At 43.0% G+C, this 14,102-nt stretch overlaps 1 protein-coding gene across 1 annotated transcript in view; it reads left to right on the forward strand.

Moving 5' to 3' along the window:
• Positions 1-14,102, forward strand: part of IQGAP1 (IQ motif containing GTPase activating protein 1) — a 1,927,315-nt gene that overhangs the window by 1,037,413 nt on the left and 875,800 nt on the right. Inside the window, exon 19 of the mRNA XM_044076373.1 lies at positions 12,173-12,256. Within this exon, the coding sequence (XP_043932308.1) occupies positions 12,173-12,256 (84 nt within the window). The remainder of the gene's footprint in view (positions 1-12,172; positions 12,257-14,102) is intronic.

Consider the following 14,102-nt stretch of genomic DNA (forward strand, 5'->3'; position numbering starts at 1 on the left):
CTATAGCCAGTAGTACAGGTTACTTTAAGTACAATAGGTTTCCTTCTCTTCCTACATCGAGTTGCTCAGATAAGTGGGAGACTTCGAGCTGAAACCTTGTTGATGTGGTTCTGAGGAAGGGTCGACACTGAAGTTGTCGGAGCCATCTCATTCCCTTGGCACCCCAGCTCTCAACCGCTTTACACCAAGGTCAATCTCTGAGTCAAGTCTCTGTTCCAAGGCCTCTTTCCTCTCAGGAAACAGGAGGGGTCCAATGGGGCTGATAATGTCCTCAACCTTTTAGCCTTGGATGAAAGTGCTTCCATGTTGTTCAGTTCCATCCTAACCCCCAACTAGTTTTTATTTCTGCTTCCCAACTTCCTGTTAGATGGGGACAGTCAGCTTCACAGACTTCACAGGCTGCTTGCTACATTAGTTCCCAATCTGATTCCGAACCTTCTGAGTATTCCCTGAAATCTCTTTATGGAATGCAGACGTGAAAGTGGGAGCACTTAGACTTGCCTCTGTAGTCCATCACCAAAGAGACAAACTTCGATAAAGGTGAAGGTTCCCCTAGATCCCCCTCTGACGATGTCTCTTTTGGTGAAATCCTTGAATTCATGAAAGGCAGATGGTCCACAAATAATCTCTGTCCATACCAGTCCCTGTTCCTGGAAGCCTTTGGAGCTGGCTAATATCCTGGGTGGTACCACTGGTTGCCAGCTCATTGATTTGATGGCTCAGTGGGCATGAAGAGACCCTGACATGGTGGTACCTATCCGTAAGAAACCGGATAAAATCTTAGCAGCACCAGCAGACTCCAAATGTTGGAGCAAAGGTCCAACGGTGGACTCCATGGGAGTAGCGGTGGCCACAAGAAAGATCTATGTGGAGAAAGCTCCTCAATCCATTCCCCTGGCAAGTAGTCTAGGACCATGGACAGCTTTAGGAAATGGACGTATGCTTCAGTGACTTTTGCCCTTCGAGCACTGAACTACTTGGTTGGCTCATGTCACCAGATTTTAGAGAGACCTGACCAAGGAGATTTCCAGGTCTGTCTCAGGTGTGTTCTGCTTATGGAAGTCCAGAAGAAAGTCCAGAAGAAAAAAATCCCAGCTGTCTACCCTACAGTCTACTTCCAATGCAGCCTTGCGACTACTCTCTAATTCAGCTGATGGCATGACAAGAGCAGCAGGCAGCGGCAGTACCATCTGTTGACTAGCCTGAATGTGTTTAGTGTGACTTTGTGGAAAGCTGTAGGATGTCTTTCATTAATGCCCCATTCAATGGGTCTACCTTGTTTGGACCTAAGTTTAAGGACACACTGACTAGGAGTAAACAGGATGGTGTAAGACTTTTCTCTCCGCAATTGAAATCCTCTTTTCCACTCCCCAGAGATCATACTTTAAGAATCATAGGGTTGGAAAGATGTGGTTCCAAAAATCACAGCCCTCTTACCAGGACACTCCTGGCGACACTTATTTGTGGCAGAGGAGGATATTTCAGTGATGGACATTGCGCAAGAGGCAGAGGCAGACTAATACCAGAGCTTTCATGGTTTCTTAACCTGAAGGTCTGCCAGATTGCTGCACTCTGGTGGCAGTTGGAGGGAGGGGATTCTTGTCTTTTTATTAACAAGCCTGACAAAACGTAACTACATATTCCTGGGTATTACCATAATTTCCAGAGGCTATTCTGTACCATTTTACCTTCTTCCCATCAAAACGATGAAATTTCCTGACAGTCCATTTCATCAATGAGAAACTTTCAGCAGCAGAGAATTGTCAAGCTACTAGAAGAAACAGTCCCGGAAGACCAGTTTGATTCCGGAGTCTACTTGAGTTTTTTTTTAGCACCAAAGAAAACAGGGGACTTCAGGCCCATTTTGGATCTGAGTCATCTGAATCAATATATAACGCAGATAAAGTTCTGATGGTCACACTTCTGTCCATTTTTGTGCTGAGGAAGGATGATTGGATGTTCTCCATAGCTCTCAAGGATGCTTACTTCCCATATCAAGGTAGAGAAGCATTCGAGGAGATTTCTCCATTTCTGGCTGAGATCTAACCATTATCCATTCAGAGCCTTGCCCTTCAGTCTCATCACAGTCCCCATGGTGTTTAGCAAGGTAGTGACAGTGGTGGCAGCATGTCTTTGCCTGCGAGTGATCCATGATGTTCATCGTGCATACAGCTGCAGTAATCACATATGGGTTCTCTGCCGTCAGGCGGGTCCTCGGTCGGCCGAATTCCAAAGTCTAGGTCCGGCGTCGGTTGTTGTCGCTTTCTTTCCTGACGTCAGTGCGACAGGGGTATATAAGACACAGCCGATGCCATATTATTCAGTCTTTTTTGCCACGCGGTGCCCGAAGCAGAAGCAGTTCGCAAGTGCCGGTCGGCCAGCTCCTGAATTTACAAAACATTGGAAACCGAAGTCTTCTTTAAAGCTGAGTACCCCGTTGGGGAAACTTTTCTTGCCTCAGACTGATGTCAGACAAAGTTAACAATTGTATTTCTTGTGGGAAGCAAATACCACATAAGGATTTCCATTCCCTCTGCATACCTTGTTTAGGCCCAGACCACGACGTCTCGGGCTGTCGCTTTTGCGCGACTTTTAATAAACGCACTATTAAGCGTCGGGCGGAGTTTGCCCAACATTATTTTGGTAAAGCATTTGATTATAAAATGTCGTCGGAGACTCCGACTACCATTTTGTCCAAAAAACGCAAGGACAAGGACCGACACGCGAGGCCCGCGGTCTCCACCGACACCACGCCAAAACCGGCTGCGCGTGGTCCGGTTCTCAGTGAGACACCTATGCAGTCCCTGACTACCGACGACACTTCCTTGGCAGGGTCTTCTGTAACCGAGACCGCAGGTACCTCGGCCCTTACTCAGACTACAAACACCGAAGCCACTGTGAGTGTTGAGCCTCCTAATGTGGACAGGTCCACTTCCACCCAGGGTGTCTTTAGGCCCTCATCTTCCTTTTCCATTAAGGCCTTTACTAAGTCCAAATCAGCCATGCATCCCAAGAGGCCTGTTGCTCAGGGCCCATCCCCAGGCCCCATGCCTAAAAAGCAGATGCTTAAAATGGCTGAGGATTTAATTACTCTTATCAGAGGTTCCCAACCCCCTCCAGACAAGAGACCCAGAGTGGAGGAAGATTCTCCCTCTTCTGAACAGGGCTCCATTTTCTCAGAACATTCTGATGTAGAGGAACACTCGTACTCTCCTTATGAAGATTCCGATGCAGAACAGTCCATTCCTTCTGTATCTCCCCCAGAGGATTTTTCTTTTGGGGAAACCTTGCACACCTTGAGGGAACACTTCCATTGGGAAGGCCAAGACTTTTCTGATTCCAAGAAAAGGCTTAGGGAATTTCTTTTGTTACCTCAACACAGACCTCTGGCTATACCTCCTGTCTTGGACATACTTGATGATGTTTACTCGGAGGCTTGTCTTAATCCAGATTCCCTGCCCTCCTGCCCCAGTCAAACCTGATAGGTACTGCAGAGTTCCTAACTCTCACCAATTTCTTTTCAAAAGCCATAATGCTGACCCTGAAACCATTTCTCAAGGCCCCAAGGGAATGAAGGCCTCTACAGCCAAGAATCCACTACCTTCCGAAAGAGAATCTAGATCCTTAGAAAGGTGGGGAAAAAAGGTATACACCTCGGCCACCCTAGCCATGAGGGCCTTAAATTGTCAGTTCCATGTGCTTAAATATCAGCAGTTTCTGTTATCACAATTAAGAAATAAAATGTCTCAACCTGAACAACCAGATTTGAAGGAATTACAGGATATGATGCATAGTGCAGAGCAAGTGAGTAAACACACCTTACAATGTGGCTATGATTCCTTAGAGGCCTCAAGTAGAGCCGCTGTTACAGGATCAGTCATTCGTAGACATGCCTGGCTTAGGGAACAAAGCTTGCCTGATCATGTTAAAGCTAAACTACTAGATGCTCCTTTACAAAAGGATGTACTATTTGGTACTAATGCTGAGGAGATACTACGGAAAATGGAAGAAAAAGCTAAATCTATGCAAACTGTCAAGGCTTTTCTACAGGTACAACCACCTCGTTTTAGCAGAAATTGGCCTTCTAAAAACTGGTCCTTTCCAGCCACGGACAAGCCCCAAAGAGGTAGATACAGGTGCTCAAGGGGCAGAGGACAATCTCAAGGATCATATAGAGGCAGACAATGGCAAACTCCAGCACCAAGAGGTGGTGAAGACAGTGTACAACAATACAGAAAACAAACCCAGTGACTTCCTCCTTTTCATGCCAAGCAAGTCTCAGCTGGCAGCTCCCTTGGGAGGAAAGCTGGCATTATTTACAAGAAATTGGCATATTATCACAACAGACAAATGGATCCTGGACATTATAAACAGAGGCTACAGATTTCATTTTCACACTCTTCCAAAAATGAGAGGCATGCCAAACCTGCCACACAATCAAAGGGTCAGAGGCACAAATACAAATTTCAAAACTCATGGACAGGAAAGCTATTCAAGAGGTACCTACTCACGAACAAGGTCAAGGTTTTTATTCCAGACTATTTCTGGTACCAAGGAAAGGAACCGACTGGAGACCCATTTTGGACTTATCCATCCTAAATACATTTCTCGTACCAAAATTCAAGATGCTCACATTACAGCAGCTTCTTCCCATGCTGGGCAAGGAGTTTTGGCTGGTAACATTGGACCTCAAGGAGGCATACCTGCATGTCCCAATCAGACAAAGCTGCAGAAGATACCTCAGATTTCTTGCAGGTTCAATCCACTATCAATTCTCTGCATTGCCCTTTGGCTTATCTACTGCGCCCAGAGTATTCACGAAAAGCCTGGCATCAGTAATTGCCTACTGCAGACTTCAAGGGATACAAATTTACCCTTATTTGGATGACTGCCTGATCCAAGCGGACAGCAAGCACATACTTCTGGAACATCTGGCTTATGCAACACGGTTACTGAATTCTCTGGGATACACAATCAACGAAGAGAAATCCAGGCTAACACCATCTCAGAAAATAACTTTCCTGGGTGCCAACTTGGACACAAACACCCAGATGGCCTACCTTACGCCAGAAAAACAAGGGCAACTAACTCAGTACTTCAAAATGCTCGCAAATTGTACCAGGCTTACTGCAAGGAAAATCCTGCAGGCTCTGAGCTTCATGGCATCTTGCATTCTTTTAATCCCATGTGCAAAGTTGCATATGAGAAAACTTCAATGGTACTTAAAAAACCTATGGTCTCAACACAGCCACAATTTGGAAACAATAATACCAATAATTCCATGTTTGCAAATTTCTATGGTGGGCCCAAGCATGTCAGGCAAACACAGGTCTCCCATTCTGCAAGCCTCAAGCAAATCAAGTCATCACAACAGATGCCTCAGATTATGCCTGGGGGGGCGCACATGACAGGCAGGTGCATTCAGGGAAAATGGTCCCAAAAGGAAAAGCACCTTCACATCAATCAAAAAGAAATGCTAGCAGTGATAAATGCAATTACAGCATTCAAGGACCTCCTGCATCCAGGACAATTATTGATAAGAACAGACAACACCACAGTAATGTGGTACATAAACAAACAAGGAGGAACACATTCATACCCCCTGTGCAGACTAGCCATGACACTTTGGAACTTGGCTCTGGAATGGCAAATCGAACTTCAAGCACAGTACTTGCCAGGTTTGGAAAACACGCTGGCAGACAATCTAAGCAGAAATATGACAGATCCGCACGAATGGAAGTTGCATCCTCAAGTGTTTACAAAGATAATCCAAGCGTGGGGGAAGGCCAGACATAGATCTCTTCGCCTCCCACAGGAATCATCAATTGGAAAAGTTTTGTTCAAGGACCTTTCATCCAAAGGCCTGGAGAGTGGACGCCCTTTCATTCAGTTGGACAGCATGGACAGTGTACGCTTTCCCACCTCTGCCTCTTCCGCCCAAGGTGCTCTTGAAGGCAAGAGCAGACAGACCGAAGATGATACTGATTGCTCCAGACTGGCCAAGACAGCACTGGTACCCACTCTTGAGGAGCCTAACACATACTCCTCCCTGGCCTCTACCTCTAATGCCTCTTCTGCTGACACAGCACAGCTACAAAACTCTTCACAGTCAGCTGAAAACACTCAATCTCGTTGCATGGAAAATTCCTTAACACCACAACAGACCCTACTCCCCAAAGAGGTGCAGGACGTCATTCTGGAGGCCAGAAGGCCATCTACTAGAAAGGCTTACTCCGCAAAATGGAAACGGTTTTGCTCTTGGAATGAGAAGAAAGGCCAGGACCCTAGAAAACTGAATTTGCCTCAGGTATTACAGTATCTAGCTGAGCTGCTGAACAGTGGACTTTCATTTTCCTCCATAAAAATCCATGCCTCAGCCATTTCTGCAGAATTCAACACGGATCCACCGTTATTCTCTCACCCACTTGTAAGACAGTTCCTCAGAGGGGCTAAGAATATAAGACCACCAAGGAAACAACCAGTGCCAGCCTGGGATCTTAATTACATTCTGGAAAAATTAACATTGCCTCCCTTTGAACCAGCTGCCTCAACAGATTTGCAATATTTGTCCTGGAAAACAGCTTTCCTTCTGGCCATTACCTCAGCTTGTAGGGTTTCGGAACTACAAGCCCTCATGGCTGTGCAGCCCTTTCTCATCTTCCATCAGGACAGGGTTTCCCTTTGAACCAACCCGTCATTTATGCCTAAAGTGGTATACAGGGTAGCTTTAAATCAAGCCATACACTTACCTACCTTTTACCCCAATCCTCAAAACAAAGGGGAAAGGCTGCTACATTCCTTAGACATCCATGGACAGCTACGTTATTATTTGGACAGAACAAAACCTTTCAGGAAATCAGAACAACTTTTTGTGTCCTATGCTGTAGGAGCTCAAGGGAAGCCTGTTACCAAACAGACAATTTCAAAATGGATAGGTCACTGCATACGATTTTGTTACTCCTATCATGGGAAATCTGTCCCTACAGGCATCAGATCCCACTCCACCAGGGCCACAGCTACCTCTACAGCCTTCCTCAGAGGAGTTCCTACCAAAGATATTTTGGAGGCAGCCACTTGGAGTTCTGTGCATACCTTCACAAAACACTACCACCTGCCTTTATATTCCAAAACTAGAGCAGGCTTTGCCACTGCTGTGTTGCAGGGTATTCTGGCTCATCCCAGTTCCACCTAGTGTGCCTACCACCCTGTGCGTAGCTTTGGGATTCCACCCATATGTGATTACTGCAGCTGTATGCACGATGAACATAGTACAGTTTTGTACCTACCATAAATGTAGATGTTCGAGTGCTAATACAGCTGCAGTACAGGTTTCCCTCCCTCCTTCCCCTCTTGGTAAAGGACTTGTCTAACACCTCCTCATACAACCTAATTTGGGTTATCCTCCTATGGTGTATTTGCTTGCAACTACTGTTTTTTGATTACATTGCATTGCTTGAATGTATTTATATATATATATATATATATATATATATGTATAATTTATGTATTGCCTTCCTTCTGGGGGCACCTGACATCTGGGGCAAGAAAGACTGAATAATATGGCGTCGGCTGTGTCTTATATACCCCTGTCGCACTGACGTCAGGAAAGAAAGCGACAACAACCGACGCCGGACCTAGACTTTGGAATTCGGCCGACCGAGGACCCGCCTGACGGCAGAGAACCCATATGTGATTACTGCAGCTGTATTAGCACTCGAACATCTACATTTATGGTAGGTGCAAAACTGTACTTTTTCCCATATCTCAGTGACTGGCTCCTGACCACTACTTCCAGCAGCAACATATTGGCAAATCATCGGAGCCTTCTGCTGCAGCTGTTGCAAGACCTAGGCATTACAGTCATTCTCACCAAAAGTCATCTTAACCCCCCTACTCAACAGATGAAGATCACCCGAATTCCAGACTCCTGGGCGCTCTCACACATCCTGGCACTCAGGTTCTTCAACACTCTTCTCCACCAGCTAGACTAATTTTATGGCTCCTGGGACTGATAGCTTCCACAATATTCATGGTTCCCTTTGCCAGATTTTACATGAAAGTTCTTTGATGGACCTTAGTAGTGTAGTGGTCCCAATTTTATCACCCACTTTATGCTGAGATTTAACTTAATAAAAAATAAAATAAAATCCACTGCTCAGCAAGTAAACGCTGTAGTTTTTTTAAGGTAGATATAATGTAAGTCACAAAGGAGGCGGAGTACAGCAGAAGTAAGAACAAAACTCCAAATTTAATTCCAAGAATGTGCACTTAAAACATACGGATGAGCGCTTTCACCATTACAGCCTCTTCAGATCCTTGTATAAAAGTCACAGTAAACCTCCCCTTATATAAGCAGCTCAATTAATCAATTAAAACAATTAAAAGCAATGCTGGAGAATTTAGAGAACTCTCCCATATTCAAACATGTTAATGTGTAAAGTAAGACAAAATAATATAAAACATGCATAATGACCTGAAAACATGTAAATAAACATTCTGATAAATTAATATTGATAAAATACACAATCGAGAACATATACAAATAAATAATAGTTCATTTTATGTGCCTGCATTGTCTCAACTTAGGTTTATCACACCATTTTCTCCATCAAGGCAGATGCAGATTGTATGACACCTAATGTGGTGTACTTAGCTACTTGTCAGGCATGCCCGAGTTTCTATGTTGGTAAAACTAACCGGCCGTTAAGGGATAGAATGAGAGAGCATATTTACCACATGAGAAAGGGCTCTTTACACAATGCCTTAGCAAAACACATAACCACCAATGACAATGATCATACCTTCTTGTTTCGGGTCCTAGAGATAATTGTTGTGAATAAGAGGGGTGGTAATACTATGAATCTTACTGAATCTAAGGAGACTGACTGGATCATTCGTTTGAAAGCTGATAGGGGGCATGGGTTGAATGATAGAGCTTCTATAAAACCTAAGTTGAGACAACGCAGGCACATAAAATGAACTAATGTGGGAGAGTTCTCTAAATTCTTCAGCATTGCTTTTAATTGTTTTAATTGATTAATTGAGCTGCTTATATAAGGGGAGGTTTACTGTGACTTTTATACAAGGATCTGAAGAAGCTGTAATGGTGAAAGCACTCATCCGTATGTTATAAGTGCACATTCTTGGAATTAAATTTGGAGTTTTGTTCTTACTTCTGCTGTACTCCGCCTCCTTTGTGACTAAGATTTAACTTACCCTAATTGCAGGAAGCACATGTTCTGGTGGATAACTTCTCATTCACTAGTACAAATACGCCTTTTCCTTATGGATGCCACTATGACGATATTGACAGTGCTGTTATCCCATGTATTGAGAAGTCATGAGAGTTTGGCAAAGGACAGTGTCTTCTCAGCACCTAATAGCAGTTGCCCAGCAGGGTTGTACAATGTACTGGTGGACAAGTTGAGCAGATTTATACTGATGTCTTATGAGTGGTCCGTCAGTCCAGCAGTGACAACCTTGTTTTTTCTGTCTCTGGGGACACTTTTGCTGCAGTCTGTTTGCTTCCCACCTAAACAACAAATGCAGCAGTTACTTTTCCCTCATTCCTCCACAGGGATAGTCACCAAGGGATGCTGTAGTCCACAGTCGCCCCCCCCCAAGTCTTCTCTATGCTTTTCCTCCTTTGCCATTGATGAACACGTTTTTACATTAAGTGAGAATGTGCAAGGCCAGGGTGATCCTCCATGCCCCTTTCTGCCTGTGACAAACTTGGTTTCCCTTCCTGTGGCCTCTATTGTTTCATCTTCCATGGATACTGGACCACTGTCCAGATCATCTGTCACATCCTTCCCAACTGCCTACTCCAGACCAGAAAGCCATGAAATTAATTGCTTGGTTCCTTCAGCTCTAACACTAGCCAGAGGTGCTAGGATTCCCAGTTCAATTATGTGAATTATTTCATCATCTCAAAACCCCCTACAAAAATGATCCATACCAAGTGGCAGATTCTCTATTTGGGCTATGGCCAAAGGTTTAGATCCCCTTTTCAGCACCAGTTCATTCCATTTTACAATTATTATCTGAACTTTTCCACAGTGGCTGTAGTTATTAAGTGATCACAGTGCAAATGGCAGTGATCTCAAGTTTCCACATTAGCAGAAAGATAATTCTGTTGTATCCTTAAGAATATCTAAATCTTCTTTTAAAAGGAACTTTTCTAAGACCACCTATAAGAGATCCAGTAATGCCATAGGATATTACTATCACATTGCAAGCTGCGACTTGTCCACCCTTTGAACCAGCAGCATCAGCTCACTTAAAATTCCTGTCCTGGAAAACAATTTTTCTAATGGCTGTTACTTCAGCCAGACGAATCTGAGATGCAAGCATTTTCATGCAAACATCCGTACTCTGTCTTTCACAAAGTTTCCTAATGCGTCTTTCCTTCCTGAGGTGGCATTCAAGACTGGTCTGAATTGGTCAGTAAACCTATCGGTCATTTTTTTCAAGATTTTCAAAGGTGATTACATGCTTCACATGCATGCACATGACATTCATTGTCAGCTGGGATTCAGCCTTTGTAGAACCAAACCCTTTAGAAAATCGGACCAGTTATTTGAGGCATTCTCAAAGCCCAAGTTAGGCAAAGGAGTGGCTAAAGTGACCATGTCAAGATGGCTATCTCAGTGCATTTCCTTTGTTTACAATAGGATGGGTTTGTCTTTACAATCTAAACCTAAAGTTCACTCCACAAGGGCAGTGGCCATTTCAATAGCTTTTGTCAGTTGGCTCTGTATTGATATTTGTTCAGCAGTTACTTTGTCAACAGGGCATAAGTTTGTTTTTCATTGTAAGCTGGATGAACAATCAAGATCATGTTCCTTCTTTGGCTCCTCCATCCTCAGAAATGTTCTTCCTTGATACCGCCTGGATCAGTATGCTTGGGGAATCATTGGATCAAAAAGGTATGTATTCACCATAACAGTAGATATGTGTTTTCTGATTTTCGTCCAGTTCAACAAAAACTCCAACCTTCCCCATTCCAAACTGCCATGAACTGGATTTTGATGACCGGGTTACCTCTGGCATTCCTCGTCTATGGGCATTCCTTACTGCCAGATCAGATCCCAATAACCTGACTATTTTTTCTGTCATTTATTTGTGGAGTTAACTTTGAACAGAAGCTGTTTTCATGTATCTGCATATGGGTATAATACGTAATGCGGGGCAGACTTGATCTCAGGTACTGAGGTGGAGCTCAGGGAATTAGAAGTAGGAGAGCAGTCAGACACCTGGTACAGAAAAGCTTCAGGATTAGTCCAGTGCCTAGGTTTAATTTGCAGCTCACAGTTGAACTAGGCAAAGATCAGACATCACGGATCTGTCATTATGGTGAGTACATAACTTTTGTATCCTTTTCATCAAAGTCTGTCACATATGACATCCCTCCATCCATCCACCCACAACCTCTTCTTTTTTTTTTTTTTTTTTTTACTATTTTTGCACATGGGATCAGGATTTCACTTCTGCGGTTTCTTTAGTACTTGTAGACTCTAGGCAGCAAACTTGATATGAATGTGAAGGTTAACAAGGGCTTATGGGAAAGTCTGAAGGAGCTCAAGGTGCTAGATCACAAGCTAATGGCTGGATTGGATACAAGCAGTGGCTCTGTAACAACCTGTCATATTGGACAGTCTTTGAAAAGTTTCCAGTGTTATGGTAAATACGTAAGTTCTGTTTATAACAACTTTGGGCAAGTAATGTGTCATTTAAGTGGAGTAGTGCTGGAGCAGCCAAAGGAGAAAAGTAGCTTTTGTGTGTGGAGTTACTTTATCAGAAAGAAGTAAAGAAAGATATTAATGTCTTTTTTCCTCCTCTAGAAAAGGGAATTGCAGCATCTTGTAGTGACTGAATTTGTTGCTTGGGTATGGCTTTATGAAGCCACTTAAGATTGTCAAATAACAGAAAAATATCTTTCTTGGTGTAAGGATGTTAGCCTGAGAAATGTCGTATTGGGTTAGGACGCGCAGGACCTCTTTAAGAGTAATTATTGACTTGCACTAAGGACTGGGCTTTAAATGCTTCAGTATGACTAATCTAGAAAAATCATCTTGAAAAACTAAACTTGTTTTCTTAGATGTTCACTGCCCCCCCCCCCCCCCGCCCCGAGAATAAATTTAATAATTTGCTGTTTTTGTGATCTGTTTAGTCGCAGTGGAGGGGATATAAGCAGAAGAAGGCCTTTCAAGATAGACTGCAGTATCTCCGACATCATGAGACTGAAGCTGTCAAGGTACAAATTGTTGATTTACAGTTTTGCATGTTTATTAAGTTTGGCTGCTGGCCTTTTGATTTATTAAATTGCTTTACCTTTTATGTTTAGCTGTGTAGTTGGGCTGGTCTGTAGATTTTCAGCCATTATCTGGGCCAGATTCAAGCATTTAAGAATTTGACAATATGATAGAAGTACATTGTGGAAAACATTAAATGCAGTACTATCAGAGAACACAGCAGAGCAAAGCATGGATAGGGTATGCACCTAAGTAGGCACCAGTATATAAATATGTCTGTACGTTACATACAGTGGATATAAAAAGTGTGCATACCCCTATTAAAATGCCAGGTTTTTGTGATATATAAAAAAATGAGACCACAGTAAACTTCCAACCTTTTCCCATCTTTAATGTGACCTATAACCTGTATAATTCAATTGAAAAACAAATCTGTTAGGGGAAAAAAATATTAAAAAAAGTACAATAAGCTGGTTGCATAAGTGTGCACACCCTTAAACTAATACTTTGTTGAAGCACCTTTTGATTTAATTACATCAGTCTTCTTGGGTAGGAGTCTATTAGCATGGCACATCTTGACTTGGCAATATTTGCCCACTCTTTTTGCAAAAGTGCTCCAAATCTGTCAGATTGCGAGGGCATCTCTTCTGCACAGCCATCTTCAGGTCACCCCACAGATTTTCTATTTGATTTAGGTCTGGGCTCTGGCTGGACCATTCCAGAACATTAATTTTCTTCTGATGAAGCCATTCTTTTGTTGGTTTGGATGTATGCTTAGGGTCATTGTCGTGTTGAAAGGTGAAATTCCTCTTCTTCATCAGCTTTCTAATAGACTCCTGAAGGTTTTGGGCCAAAAGTGACTGATATTTGGAACGGTTCTTAAATCCCTCCACCTTGACTAAAGCTGCAGTTCCAGTTGAAGAAAACCAACCCCAAAACATGATACTGCCGCCATCATGCTTCACTGTGGGGGGTGATATTTTTTTGGTGATGCGAAGTGTTGTTTTTGCGCCAAACGTACCTTTTGAAATTGTGGCCAAAAAATTCAACCTTGGTCTCGTCAGACCATAAAACATTTTCCCACATGCTTTTGGGAGACTTGATGTATTGTTTTGCAAATTTTAGCTGGGCCTGGAGGTTTTTCTGTGTAAGAAAAGGTTTCCGTTTTGCAACCCTACCCCATAGTCCAGACATATGGAGAATACGGGAGATTGTTGTCGCATGTAATACTCACAACCAGTACTTGCCAGAAATTCCTGCAGCTCCTTCAGTGTTGCTGTTAATCTCTTGGCAGCCTCCCTGACCAGTTTTCGTCTTGTCTTTTCATCAAGTTTGAAGGGACATCAGTTCTTTGCAGCATCACTGTTGTCCCATATTTTCTTCACTTTTTGATGACTGTCTTCACTGTGTTCCATAGTGTATCCAATGCTGTGGAAATTTTTGTTGTACCCTTCTCCTGACTGATGCCTTTCAACAGTGAGATCCCCTTGATACTTTGTAGTCTCTCTGCAAACCATGTTTTTGCTGTACCCGGCAACTGAGTAAATGTCAGGAAAATCCTACTAATACAGCAATACTTTATTTGGGGTTAATCAGAGTCTCTAATTGATGGCAAATGTGTACTCAAGAAGACTGAATGCTGTAATTAAATGAAAAGGTGCTTCAACAACATGTTAAGGGTATGCACACACTTATGCAACTAGCCTGCTTATTTTTTATATTTTTTCCCCTAACAGATGTTTGTTTTTCAATTGCATTGTACAGGTTATAGCTCAAATTAAAGGTGAGAAAAGTTTTGAAATGATTTATTGTGGTCTCATTTTTTATATCAGAAAAACCTGGCATTTT

This window comes from Protopterus annectens, chromosome 7.part0, assembly GCF_019279795.1.
Source record: "Protopterus annectens isolate FY-2018-M chromosome 7.part0, PAN1.0, whole genome shotgun sequence".
In the NCBI taxonomy this organism is placed as follows: Eukaryota; Metazoa; Chordata; order Ceratodontiformes; family Protopteridae; genus Protopterus; species Protopterus annectens.